Raw genomic sequence first — 15,357 nt, forward strand, 5'->3', positions numbered from 1 at the left:
CAGATCACTAAAGATCACCATTTTAAACTTGAAAGTATTCTCCAGAGAGGGGAAGGTAATCCAGCACAGTACCTATATCAATGAAATCTGGAGCACCTCCAAATAGCTTGGTAGTTCAACCAGTACCAGTACTATATGTAGGATAAACTGGTTTCCCTTTAAGGAGATATGGAGGTTACTGTCTGTTATTGAGATCATCACTGGTTTGTGTTCCTTGCTATTTGAAACATAAAAGGCCCAGACTATGGGAAATGAGTGTCAAAGGTTTCAGGGGAATTGTTATTGCCTAGTAAGACTATCTTTCTGACTTAACAAAGTCAACATAGAGAATATGGAAACAGAGAGGAGTAGATATTTCATCTAAATACGTATTTTTTTTAACCTTAGGAATTATACCATGCTTTTTATCTTTTGTAACCAGTACAGTTGTCTTTATTGTATTTCATTGTCTATGAGGTCCTTATTGCATTCTAACTCTGGATGCCTGAATCAGTGAATTGGCTTTATTCAGGCCTATCTCAGAGTCACATTACCTGGTTACTTTTTACTTGGTTTAACTTCAAGATATAATACAATTATTGTATTATGAGTCAGAACACCTAATCCAAATCCTATTATTTACTGCCTATGAGAGTTTGTTTGGGCAAGTAAGTCACTTCATCTCTTGGAGCCTAAATTTCCTCATCTACAAAATCAGGAAGTTAGCCTATGTGATCCTATGATCCTAAGGTCTTGGAACCAATGAGTCAATGCTTTCTTGTACAAGCCTGAATACCTGACCCTGACTAAAGTAACTACATAAAATAAGAACTCATTTTTTTTATTTTTCAGTTTGTATATTACAGCCCTGTGAGATAGGCAAAATAAGTATTATTATCCTGTTACAAATTAGGAAATTGACTCAAAGAGATTAAGTAACTTGCTCAAAGCCACAATTCAAGTAATGAAGAAGCCAACTGACTCCAACTGACTCCTGAATTCAAATCTAGTATGTATTCCACTTCCTTGGTTCAATTCAATTCAATAAGAGCCTAGCAAATGACATAGTACCTGATAGGGACAATGTATTGCGCAGTCACTGGAGATGCAAATATAAAAATGGTAATATCTTTGCCCTCAAGATTTTACATTCACCAACCATTGGATTGTTGCAATTGGAACTTTTATATGAACTCAGCTAGATCTTATGACTCTCATCCAGGAACAAAGGCAATAAGAACTACATACACAGGGAATCTTTTTTTTTCTAGAGGTCATGTCACAAAGGGATATTTCATGGCTCTGTTACAACTGGCATCTATAACCCACATACCTATCTCTACACAGGAATTCTTAACATGGTGTCCATGAACTTTTTTTTTAATATTTTGAGATTTGGTCATTTTTAGCATTCTAAACTGATTGATTTCCTTTGTTTTTTGCATTTAAAAACATTATTTGTTGAATTGCTTATCTTCCCAGTAAAGGTGGGTGACAAGGGAGAAAGGGAATGAATCTGGAACTCAAAGTTTTAAAAATCAAATGTTTAAAATAAATATACATATATATATATATATATATATATATATATATATATATATATATATACTATTGTCAATATTATTTTACATGTAACTGGGAAATAAGATATACAGGCACTGGGGCATAGAGACCCACCATCCCCTACTGGAAAGTTGGAGGGGGTATGGGAGAAGATATGGGAGAGAGCAGATTGGAGGAGGGGATATCCAGTGGGATCACTATTTTGGGGTGGTGGGTAGGGAAAAAACGGGGAGAAAATTTGTAACTCAAAATCTTGTGGAAATGAATGATGTAAACTAGAAGTTAATAAAGCATCTGATAAAAAATTTTTAAAAAAAACATTATTTGAAGAAGGGATCCATAGTCTTTATCAGACTGCCAAAAGGGGCCATGACACAAAAAAGGTTAAGCCCCCTTGCTCTACACCCTAGTCAGAATCACTTACCCAGACGGTGCAGATTATGATGTCCTGACCTCTGGTCCTTTGACTCTAATTAGAATCTTATGTTCACTGACTTGAGATCTCTGAAAATTCCAAATGTGGAAAGATATATATCTCTACATCCACTTGCTTTTTCCAGTTTTGTATGATAGGCAGAACTCCTCTGAGTGATTCTGAATCTCATTGAGGAAACTCTGCAATGTTCTATGGCTTCAAGTAATCAGAATGTCATCCTAAATCAGGAGCATCTTGGGGAAATCTTACCATTTCTAAAGAATCCCTCTCCCATTTGAATTCTGCAATGTACAGCCTTCACAGTCATGAGAAAATCTTTGGTGAGTATAAGTCTCCTTGCTTATATATTACTTAATAATAAAAATTAAACATTTTATTATTACCATTAAAAGATTCAAGAAAATATCAATAAGGGGCGGCTAGGTGGCACAGTGAACAGAGCACTGGCCCTGAAGTCAGGAGGACCTGAGTTCAAATGTGGCCTCAGACACTTCACACACACACACACACACACACACACACACACACACACACACACACACTAGCTGTGTGACCTTGGGCAAGTCACTTAACCCTAACTGCCCCCCTCCAAAAAGCCAAAAGAAAGAAAATATCAACAATATCCATACACTTACTTTGCCATCTCAAAGCTTTATAAGAATAACTTAAACAAGTATTGTGAGTATTCTTGATGAATATATAAGGGAAATGATATGCTTTCAGAGACATCATTCTACATTCTAAAGTTATGCAACTAACTGAAATGTCCATAGAATGCAAGTTTCCACTGAATTTACTGTTTATTAGTCTATAAAAGCATTTGATTTAGTATAAAGGTCTGATTTAAAGACCCTCCCCTATAGCAAGATGTTTCCCATGAATACAATAAAATCACAATAGATTCATTGAAAGACAACAGAAAAAAATTTTGATCAATGAACCTATGTTTAGTAATATCAAGTAAGGCATAAAATAGGAACACACAAATTACATTGATAATTTTGCTTCTTTCAAGGTTACAGTGGTCCAAGATTTATTGCTGTGTAACATCATAAGGATTACTGATAATTTCCATACTTCCATACTTTGATGGACCTGTCGTCTCATATTCTGTCCAAAAGTGCATAACACAATCCATCTATACATTTTCATCCTATATGACTTTTGACCTTGTTTCTTACAAATTCTCCAAAGGAGGTCCAAATAAACTGTTGAAGACCTATTCTTTAGGTCCTCTGATATTGCACAGATACTAACGTAACTTGTGCTACATGGCCAACCCACATCCTTTTCCTCTCATACATATCTCTGATTATATAATTTATACACCTTTCCCTTATGCAATTCTTAATTTTTAATCTATTATAGCCTATGCATGTGCTCTATGTTTCTCCAGTGCTCTCTGGGTGACCCATACCTTTAAGTCTTTGAAGATCATGGCATTCTATGCTTCATAGACACACAACAATACTAAAGGAATTGTGATGTTAGAAAAAAAGGACTTTTGCTTCAGGATTAAACTTGAGTTTGTTTTTTTAAAAAACAGTACAAATTCCAAGTGCAAATTCCAAAATGCCCTTCAGCTCACTTGCCTCCTCTTCAGTTCCAGGCATGGCTCTTTGCCCATTTACTATGTTTGTTCAAAACACGTTATCAAGATGGACCAGCTCTACGGGCTCATCTTCCAAATGTGTAACATAGTTTGAACAATAGATATTTTTCATCCACTGTTTTTTCTTTTATGAAGAGTTGTGCTAAGCTCTTAGGAAACAATGTTTGATGTAATCAACACATAGGTATTAAACAGGCATTGTGGTCCAGTGAAATCAGGAGCACTGTGGCAAGGATCTCCATTCAAATCTCACAGTGCGTCACTACTTGGCTGACCTTGAGCAAATCCCTGGACCTTTCTAGGCCACAGTTTCCTCATCTTTAAATAAGATGGTTAGATTATATGGCCTTTTTGGAAAGTAGAGTCTCTCTCTCATGCCTCATTTGATATTCCTAATATGGGATCATCAAGCAAAGTTTGCTCTGTTGTCCTATATATCAAGGATTTTTGAATTATTTTAACAGAGAGGACACATCTTCTTGGAGAAGTCTTTAAGCTAGCATTTTGCTCAACCAAATGAAATGCATAATTCATAGTCCACAAACAATAAACAGAGTTGACTCTTGTATTCTCTGTTCCTTTCAGTAAATTAAGTAACTATAAAGATGTGGCATTCTTTAAAATATTATTTATGAAAGCCTTCCTGTTCCCGTCTCATACCTTCATCAAGTATTTTTTCCTATAAGAGTTTTGTAGAGGAAGTTAAGTAGGCCTATAGGTCTTAATTGCTGATATTTTGTTTTTGTTGTTTTTTCAGTACTATTAATGCCTGAAGATACAGTATGGTATACCAGATTGAGAGATTGCCTCAGTCAGGAAGACCTGGGTTCAAGTCCCACCTATGAAATATACTGGCTATGGCACCCTTGAAAAGTCATTTAACCTCACAGTGACTTAGGCAACACTCTAAAAGTGTAAGTTACAGAGCAGGTATTGAACTGTATTGGTAAAGCAAGAACCTCATCAGAAACTTCATATACCAATGAAAGTACAGGTCCATTAAAAACAACATACACATGAAAAAAAGCAACAACCTGTGAATTCCTCCTACCCTCTCCCTAAGAGTTTGGTATCATCCTCTTTCTTTACTAAGAAGTAATATCTGGGGGCAGCTAGGTGGCACAGTGAATAGAGCACCGGCCCTAGAGTCAGGAGGATCTGAGTTCAAATATGACCTCAAACACTTAACACTTACTAGCCATGCGACCTTGGGCAAGTCACTTAACCCCAACTGCCCTGACTTCCCCCTCCAAAAAAAAAAAAAGTAATATCTGTGTCCTTAGAACTGTGCTGGCTGCCTCAGGGACAATTTCTATATATAGCAGCTTGCATTTTGCAAATATTTCATTTGATGCCCACAACAACCCTCAGAAGTGGATGTTGTCATTATCCCTAATTTACAAATGAGGAAATTAAGGTAGATAGACGGTAAATAACTTGCTCAAAGTCACAGAGTTAGTAGGTATCAAAGGCTGGATTTGAACTCTTCTTCCTGACTCTAAGTACAGGCCACTACCCACTGAGACTTCCAGCCATTCCCCATCTTGCTCATTTTAGTGAGCTGTGATGTTAAGAATCCATTTGTGGTATCTCCATAATGAAGGAAAGTCCTATTATAGAAATCTTTATAGATTTTTTCATTTTTTATCTGTTCTAGTTTCCTATTTCTATAAACTTGTTTTTCCCTGCTTCTCACTGTTTTATGAGGTGATATTGATCATAATCTCACACTAGCCCCCTTTTTTTACAAAAAGTTTATATTCCAAACCAGTGTTTCTGTTGACTAGTGCATTCATACAATTTTATATTATTCATTTTGGCAACTGATTTATATTGATTAAATTCCTTAGAAAATGGTGATATTCCGTGTTGATGTTTGTTCTTTTATACATCACTCTTTTTTTGGTGTCAACGGCTTAGTAAAATAGATCAGGTAGGAGTTACTCTACCTGGAGACTATCCCTTCCCACTTTAAAATTCTGTGATTACAATTTGATCTTTATTGCTATCTTTGCTCAAACAAGGTAGTTGTAAGGATCAAATGAGATAATGTATATAAAAGGTTTTGTAAACTTTAAACACTACAAAAGGGGCAGCTAGGTGGTGCAGTGAGTAAGAGCGCCGACCCTGGAGTCGGGAAGACCTGGGATCAGTTCCAGCCTCAGATACTTAACACCCACACACACAAAAACTGGCCGTGTACCCTTATGCAAGTTACTTAACCCCAATTGCTTTAAAAAAAAAAAAACACTACAAAAATGCAAGGGCTATTATAAATGGTGATAATTAATAATGAGTTGGTAATCTGACTAAACACAGACAGCCATTTAGAGATTAGTCCCATGTTGGTAACCAATCATTTCCTAACTTTTAAAGTGTAGTCAGTTTCATTTTAGGTGATGTTATTCAGTGCTCACCATGTCCAGTACTTCCCAATTCTCTTCTTTATGAATATCTTGAACAACTCATGATACATAGGTATGAGGTTTCAGCATATCCTATCAGCATTTGGCCAGTCTTTCTTTCTCATAAACCATGTTTTTCAGTGTATTTTTCACTGTTATCCCATAATATCTACCTTGTTATCTGCCACTGCACTTTAGTTACCCACAATAACATACACAATGATTTCATTTGGAAGGTCTTCTTGAGTTCTTTATAGAATTTCTCTGCCTTCTCATCCTTTGCAACCAATATCGGCCCATAAGGCTCAATGTTCTTCGGGGCAGTCTTTCTGCAAATGCTTAACATAATTACTACACTATGAGATAACTGAGCGTCCTGTGAAATAATGTTTATTCTTCCCTTTAGATGCACAATAAAACCAACTCTGCCAATTTCTTAACTGCTTCTCCAAGGAGAACCTAGTATCCTTCCTTTCATTTACCTGCTACTTCTTTTTGTCTTCAGGTTTCATTTATAAAGAAAATGTCATGACTGAAACAAATAAGTTTCTCCAGGTCACTGAATAAGGATCTCACATCTAAAGTACCCACAACTAAGTTCATGTTTATAGATGGTCTAAAAATTGTGTGATTCTTACCTCTTCCCCTTCTCTGGCTAGCCCTTTGTTTATACTGGGTTTTAATCCATTTGGACCCTGTTTCTTTTTCCAACTGCAGCAAATATTCTAATTACATCAGTATATGTTGACTGCTGTTCCCATGCAAAGGATATAACAAAATCAACTTTTAAATTCCAATTTGGTAAATAATTTTAAAAGAATATGAATGATGTGAAAACACTACTAAGTAGAAAAAAATCAGTTCACTGTGGAAATCTCTGCTCATGGACAACTATGCCATATTCGTAAAAGGATGACATTTCATGTAAGTCTTAGATATTTGATTTAATGGTCCTTAGTAGCTAGCCTTCCTCTTTGGTCTCCTGTATTACTCCATTCCTGCTCCCATGAAAAAAGAGGGGCAGTGCCTCACTGCCTTAAAAGGGATTAGGCCCCCTGGTTTCTGTTTCTACCTGGGTAAGAATTGTCCATAGTCCCTTTTTCATTCCTGATCATTACAAAAAAAGAAGCATTTAATGTCAGGCAATGAAATATCTCAATAAGGCTTGGTTATTTAAAATATAGTTGTAGATGAGTTCATGTAAGGGGAATGTTTATAAGGTTAGGAATTCTGGGGATCGGGATGGGGCTATTCCTCACTCTACCTCCAAAACCAAGGCTCTGTTTACAAGCCCTATTTAAGGAGTCTTGGACTAAGGTAGCAATAATAATCCAAATATCTCTAGCACTTTAAGTTTTACAAAGTATTTTTCTCATAACAACCCTGTGAAGTAGCAAATATTGTGTATATGTATGTTAAGTTGTTTTTCAGTGATGTCCAACTCTTCATGAAATTGATGCTCACATGATTGAAGTGACTCCCTCTACTAATTGCCTGAGCTAGGAATTGAGTCCCATTCTTTTGACACAGTATCTTATTTTTTGTACTTTACCATGATGCCTTTCTAATATCTTATTACTAGACAATAAAATTTGTGCTTGCTATGACCATCCAGGCTGTGTCTGTATTCTGTCATGAGACCTGATCATCACTGGGGCTTTGAAACCTATCATACACAGCTCAACAGAAATGGTGTTTAGTTCCCTGGGGCCACTCAGGATGTTCAGAACTGTTGTAGCTAAATCAACCACACTGTTGTCTGATTATTCATTAATAAGGCCAAATGGAATGACTCAATTGTCCTGGAATCTATATGTTGGGCCATGTGTAGAAACAGTCATCAGAATAACCACAAACCTACCAAAAGCTCCCTAGGGCCTGAACTATCAAGAACATTTGCATGTAGATGACTGTCAGGTCCTGTACCATTGCCTGTACTGTACTAAAACCAGAAATAAAACATTACATCCTGCCAATGTCAATATTTGGTTGTGTGCCAAGAGGTACATTACAACCATCATACAGACCCATACGCTTATTGTTTCCTCTCCATTTTACTACATTACCCAGCCAACATTGAAAAATTAGAAATGTACAAAAACAAAATTCCTCATCTGTGGAATCTTATGATTAGAAATATATTGGAAGTTAGTGGTTGATTTTTTTTAAGCGTACACCCATAGAGATATAGATATAGATATATGTCCTTACTAAGAACCATATTCCAAATTGGCTGAGCAGTCGCTGGTCATGTTTATCATCATCTTTGTTATCAAAGTCAGTGTTATCCAAGGAGTGGTGAGAAGAGGAAAGCCCCATTTGTCTTCGACGGTTTAGTTCATGTTCCCTCTGCTCAGCATGAAACTCAGCTTCCTTCAGCAAGCTGTAAAAAAAAAAAAAAGATGGAGGAAGTTTCACATCAAACAGTCTGGAAACAAATGGTAGAAAATGAAATATGCAGAGATAGCCATGAAACCTAAGTATTGGTTTAAACCTCAGTTTTCAGTCTGGTATAATGGAAAAAACAATGGTTTTAAGTCAGAGGGATATAGGTACAAATCCTGGCTCTGCCACATAAAACCTGTGGGACTTTGGGCAATCATTTAATATCCCAAGGAAATGCTAGTTTCTTTATCTATAAAAAGATGGAGATTTAACTAAATAGTATGTCATCCCTTCCAGCTCTGTATCTATGAACCTATAATCCTATGGCCTTTCTAGGCCTTGGTGTTCTCATTTATAAAATGAGGAGAACAGACTTGATCACTTATAGGATCCCTTCCAACTATAAATCTATGACATTGTAAAGCATGAATCCTCTCTACAGGATCCTAAACAAGTAGTCATTTAGCCTCACCTTTAACACTTTCAGTAGTATGGAACTCATTTCATCTGTGTTGTACAACACTTCTATTTTATACATTAAAACTAAGACACAGAGAAATGACTCCCCTCAAAACAAATAGGACAGCTATTGGGGCGATGAAGCTAAACAAAAAACCAGTTCTCTTTACAAATTCTTTCCATAGGATCTTGAGGCCTCCTTCCCCTGTCTTTAAGTGTATGAATGCTACAAATACATATGAGACTGCTAGGGGAGGTAGGAAGTTATTTTTTTTTAAGCTGATTGAAAATTGGAATACAGAACATATACCCCCCAAAAGGTATGAAAGAGGAACAACAAATTTTCAGACACATACTGAAAACAAAATGAATAAAGAAAAATATTTATTTTTATTTTTTTGCCTTTTCGAGGGCAATTGGCGTTAAGTAACTTGCCCAAGGTTACACAGCTAGTTTGTGTGTGTGTGTGTGTATTAAGTGTCTGAGGCCAGAACCAAACTCAGGTTCTCCTGACTCTGGAGCTGGTGCTTTAGTCCCTGTGACACCTAGCCGCCCATATTTTTATTTTTTAAGAGATTTTTTTCACTTCCAAGGAAATCTTAGTTAGAAGGCTCAAAACAGAGATGCATCTCATCAGATACAATCACTGCAAAAAAGCTGTGCATCAGTGACTACACATCCTTATTTGCAGATAAGATGTAACCCAAGGTGAAGGCCAGCAACTCTGCTATCTCTCACATTACCTAATCACAGCCTCTACTGCGCACACAAGTTCCTCAGCTCCACATTCCCGTGTGTTGATGGGTGGAGGCGATGTCTGATACAGGTGGGTCTCTGCTGTGGCTCCCGTTGATCCAACTTCATTGCTATGGTGGTTTGAATGGCACCTTTTGCAATACCGAACAGGCCTGTTTCCGTGACGACCACAGCACCCTGCTGAGAAGCAGGTAACAACAGCCCTCCTCACATGAGAACTGCAGTTCTGAAAGTAAAGAAATGTTAAAAATTAAGTGACCAATGTAAATTCAGTCAAAAATTGGAACAAATGGGAATTTAACGGGCCAGGTAAATGTATAAGAATTCTTGAAAATGGAAATTATCATTTGAAAGCAAGGTTGTCTTTAACCAGTTAGGTTTCAGTAATGATAATATAATCCGAAATGTTTCTATTGATCTAATAGAATCAAAAGGTCAAAAAATGAAACATTTTAAAACTCTAAATATCTAAAAAAAAAAAACTAGAGAAGGCCTTTAAATATCAACTGTGCTCCCTCAATGATCTCATATTAGAAAGAGGCATGAATATCTTTTCCCCAAAACCCACATTTCTGTTGAGGACTTTACCATTCTTCTAATCACCCAGGTTTGAAACTTCAGTTTTTATTTCCTGACTCCTGATTAAAATTCATCTTAAATAGCCAAATCTTGTTATTTCTACTTCTACTACATCTTTGGCTTAAGTCTCCTTCTCTCCCATTCACACAATCACCAGTCGTACAAATTGTCTTCACCTTTAGCATAGGAACTGCTGCAGTAACTTCTTAATTGCCATTCCCCACCCCCCACCTCCTCTTCCCCCATTCCAAACCATGATCCACACAGCTGCCAAAGCTATTTTCCTAAAGCCCAGTCCTGGCCATGTCACTCCTCTTACCAATAAACTCTGGTAGCTCCCTATTTATCACCTCCAGAGTCAAAAATAAAATTCTTTGTTTGGAAGTTAAAGCCTTTCTCAAGTGTCAGCAACATACCTTTCCAGTCTTAACACACATTATATTCCTTCATGAATTCTATGCAGTTAAACTGTGCTTCTTACTCTTCCTTATACCTGGCACTCTATATCTGTGCCTTTATACAAGCTGTCCCCCAAACCTGGAATGTTCTGTCTTCTCACCTCCACTTACCTCTTTTGACACTCATAAAGGTCAAGCAATATTTTTGGTAGAATTATCATTTTTATTATATTAGCTCAGCCTACCCATGAGCAACTGGTATTTTTCCAGTTATGTAAATCTGACTTTATTTGTGTGAAAAGTGTTTTGTAATTGTGTTCATATAGTTACTGGGTTTGTCTTGGAAGATAGACTCCCAAATATTTTATATTGTCTACAGTTGTTTTAAATGGAATTTCTTTTTCTAACTCTTGCAGCTGGGCTTTGTTAGTAATATCTAGGAAGGCTGATGATTTATGCAGGTTTGTTTTCTATCCTGCAAGTCTGCTAGTTGTTAGTTACCGTGTTTCCCCGATAATAAGACACTGTCTTATTATTATTTTTTTTTTGGAAAGAAAAACACCAGAGGGCTTATTTTCAGGGGAGGGCTTATGTTGTCCTGCCTCAGCTCTTCTCCGTGGCACTGCTCTCAATGGCGCCAGCAAGCAAATCACTGGGGAAGAACAGGATGACGCGCTCACTGCTGCAGCTCTGATTGGATGCAGCTCGGAGCGCAGCGTGCGTTTCACGGGGGGAGGGGGGGAACGGTGCATACAGAGGGTACCATAATGTAGCATGTAGCGCAGGGGATCACCTTCACTACAGTAGCAATCTCAATAGGGCTTATTTTCGGGGGAGGGCTTATTTTAGAGGAATCTTACACAGTAAGGGGAGGGCTTATTTTCAGGATAGGTCTTATTATCGGGGAAACACGGTATTAGGAGTAGTTTTTTCCTTAATTCTCTGGGACTCTCTAAATATACCATCATTATCACCTGCAAAGAAAGATAGCTTTGCTTCCTCCTTGCCTATTCTAATTCCTTCAATTTCTTTTTCTTCTCTTCTTGCTAAAGCTAACACTTCTACAACAATTCTGAATTACACTGTTGATAATGGACATCCTTGCTTCACCCCTGATATTACTGGGAAATCAAGGAACATGTTCTGCAAGGCCTCCCTTTCTTGCCCTTCCCCCAGCTGTTAGTGACTTCCTTGCAGAATCACTTTGTATCACTTTTGTGTTTATATATTTACATATGCTTATATTGTCTCTCTGAGGGCAGGAATTTCCTCATGTGCTTGCATCCTCAGTGCCTGGCATAAAGTAATAATCAAAACCTATCGACTGGCTTCATCAGTGTTGGGGCTTCAACCACCCCCGCCCCCAGATACAGATCCTAATTCTTCCACACTACATGAGTTTTGAGGGCCAAAAACAAAACAGAACATTTATCCCCTAGTGGACAGCCTTCTGGTGACAAATGTCCCCGTTCTTGGCCAGTACGGCCCAGGAGGCAAACGCCAAGTCCCAGGCAGGCCTCCATCTGAAGCCTTTCTGACACGAGGGCCCACGGTAACCTCAGCCCTGGGGGGCTTGGGGTAAAAGTGTCGTGGTGCACTTTACCTCAGCGTGACTGGTCAAGGAGAGCCCATCCCTGGGGTGTGCCAGCTGCGGGGTGCGGGTGACCACACACACACACACACACACACACACACACACGTGCTCTGCTCAGCAAAGCATCTAACTCAAGGGCGCAAAAGACTCTCAGAGGCGACCCTTCAACAATCACTCAGGGCCACCATAAAGCAAGGTGCACACGACCTCATTTTGTGTATTTTTGTTTGCTCTCCAAGACGGGAAATATGCTGAAGAGAGAGACCACCTTCAAGCACAGGTAGAGTGAGCCACCTGAGGCCAAGAATTGGACTCGGTACCAGAAGTTGCCCGCACCCCAGCCTGTGATTGGCCAGCGCAGCTCCGACGCTCCACGTTCCTCCCCAGGCCACTTGCAAAGCAAAGGTGCAATACTGTACATGCTCCAAAGGTGGACTTCCCATTGGCCAGGTTCCCCCACTATACATACATCAAAAATTAATTTTACATGTATGTGTATATGTGTGTATGTGTGTTACAGATATATATATCTTTTATATTACTGTATTTTATATTTATATAAATCTATATTCCAAAATTCAACTTGTGTTGACTACATTCAGATAAGTGCATATGTGTATACCTTTTTTTAACCAGTCACATGATTTTGTTCCATAGAGAAATATTGACGAGGGAACTATTTTCCACCTTTTTTTTTTTTTGAGGTTAGCACCTGATGTGCAAATAACAGTCTTAAACAGTTGCCAAGAAAGCTTGAGTGAATTGTTCAGGGATACAAAGTCTGCATGTGTTAAGAGGCTAAGCATTTGGACTCTGAGGTCATTTCTGTATCTACTTACACTGCCTCTCACGTGTGTTAATATGTAAATACATGTTTATCATCCATTCGAGTAAGTTTTCTTTCAATGCAAATACTGGCCCATAAGAAACAGGGCTGTGTGTCTGTTCTCCAAAATTTAGCCTAGCTCCTGGGGATTCATCACCACAGAGCAGTGGATTTTTTGCCCTGACCTAATTTAGAAAGATCACCTACTAAAATATGCAGAGACCACATTCTGTATCATTGTAGGGTGTATGTCTACCCTTTTGAAAACAACAAGAAAAATTTTTTTTTCATCTTCAAAACTTCATTCTGCACTTATCTTTAAGCAGCATCCAAGGACACTTCCAAAAGTTTTGTTGCACTATGGGTGGCCTTAATTGACTGGCTGCTCCAAGCAAACTATTTCCATTCTCTTCAGTTCTCTGTGGGAGGCCCTAAATAATATGGCAATAAACCACAGGAACACTCCAAAGACAATATCAAAAATAGGGATAAGAAGACTTTTCCAAAGGAGAACTAACTGGTTACAAACCTAAAGAAGAAGGGAGGTAATATATTCCAGAGATAGAGGGTCTGAAAATGGGATATTGACTAAGAGATATTCCATAGTTTCAAGAAATAGTGTTAGGTTTGGCCTCCGTACTAGGTGTGGAAACCACTTCCCTATCTATCAATAGTGATTTGAGGCTCCCCATTTACACCCCATCACCTTCCCCACCAGCTGAGGACTGAAATTCTCTCTATTCAAATCTAAATGCCCCTGAGAAGGAACACATTTTAAATCCTTAGTTTAGGATTAATTTAACTTTTGAGTCTTGGCAGGAGCTGAGGGCCAAAAAGAGATGTATGCAAAAGTACATGAAGGTACTTATGGGAGGGAGATGAAAAAATGATTATTGCCTAGGATCAACAAGAGGCACTATATTGCTTACAGGTAATAATCATGTTAAAACAAAGGTTTGAATTAAACTTTGACAATCGCACAAGATGTTTAGCTTTGTATTCTTGCATTTTCCATACCAGAATCTGGCTTTCAAACCATAGGAGTAATATAATTAGGGACAGACTTGGAGCTATTTCCCAAAGTCTTTGTCTCTCTTAATACTCTGATAGAAACATCTATCTTTTTCCTTTTTTAGTAAATAGTGTCTGCTTTTGCCCAGAATTACTTCTCTCAAACCTAAGATGTTCCTTCAACTTTTGAATCCCTTCTTTTTCCCAATATGTATGCTTTCCAACTCTGACTTTCAAGACCACCTTTTTCCTTCCAATTTCCTTTCTGCTTAGTTTCTTTGTTTTCTCTTTCTCAGTCTGGGTTTATAAGCATATAAGCATAACACCCATTATACTACCTGTTACCTTTGGAGCTCTGTTTCCAATCTGCCACTTCTAGTTAGTGACAGGGCCAGGACCAAAATCAGAAACAGACCTCCTGGCTCAGAGACTCAGTTATTCTTTCTACTACAACATATTGCCTCTCTTGTTCCCTTATTCTACTCAAACAAGTATTAGATAAAGAAAAAAGATGGAAAAGATGTAGAGAAACTCATGGTTGACGGCAGTCTAAAAAAGAGAGAGTCTGGGGGCAAGGAGGTCATGTTAGTCATTTAGCTTGACAAATAAATTACTATCTTCTATGCATAGAAACAGGAATAATATATTTTGTGCACATATATTTTGGTACATACCACCTCCCCACCACCATAAGGTCTTTTTAGCATGAAAGTTGCACCATTTCTTTTTGTTTGTTTGTTTACTTTTGGGGTTTTGTTTTTTTTTTTTTTTTTGTTTTTGCTTTTCTTGGAGGGGGGGAAGGCAGGGCAATTGGGGTTAAGTGACTTGCCCAAGGTCACACAGCTAGTAAGTGTTAAGTGTCTGAGGCCAGACTTGAATTCAGGTCCTCCTGACTCTAGGGCCGGTGCTGTATTCACTGCTCTATCTAGCTGCCCCAAAGTTGCACTATTTCAATAAATTTGGGCTCTACATTTATTTTGTCATTGTTCAGATGTTTTGGTGGAGGGTTTGTTTTTAAACTAATGCCTTATCCCATTATTTTGGGCTGATTACACATTATCTCTATTATTATCAAGCATACTGTACAGGATGGATTAACAAAATCAAGGCAGAGAACACTGGCCATCTCAAAAGTAAGCAATCTTGCATGCTAAATCACTTTTCCCCCTTCAAAAATTATGATCACATAAACATTTTGGATACCATGACACAGAAATGAGGCACATGTTCATGGAATGAAATTATGAAACAAACACAGAAAGTCATGCCTCACCACACAGATGGTTTGTTCTTACCTTTTTCTGACATATAGCAGATATTTCAGCTGTAATGGGAAGGTATACAAAACATCAAC

The 15,357-nt window shown here is 38.0% G+C and overlaps 1 protein-coding gene across 1 annotated transcript in view; it reads right to left on the minus strand.

Annotated features, from left to right (window-relative positions):
• The window catches only part of UNC79 (unc-79 homolog, NALCN channel complex subunit), a 345,437-nt gene that overhangs the window by 222,522 nt on the left and 107,558 nt on the right, over positions 1-15,357 (minus strand). The window contains exons 11-13 of the mRNA XM_069086022.1: positions 15,299-15,327; positions 9,583-9,821; positions 8,207-8,378 (exon numbers count right to left, since the gene is read on the minus strand). Of these exons, the coding sequence (XP_068942123.1) occupies positions 8,207-8,378; positions 9,583-9,821; positions 15,299-15,327 (440 nt within the window). The remainder of the gene's footprint in view (positions 1-8,206; positions 8,379-9,582; positions 9,822-15,298; positions 15,328-15,357) is intronic.

Source organism: Petaurus breviceps, unplaced genomic scaffold (genome assembly GCF_028583685.1).
Source record: "Petaurus breviceps papuanus isolate PSGF00001 unplaced genomic scaffold, PetGlider_PUasm1.0 177, whole genome shotgun sequence".
NCBI lineage: Eukaryota > Metazoa > Chordata > Mammalia > Diprotodontia > Petauridae > Petaurus > Petaurus breviceps.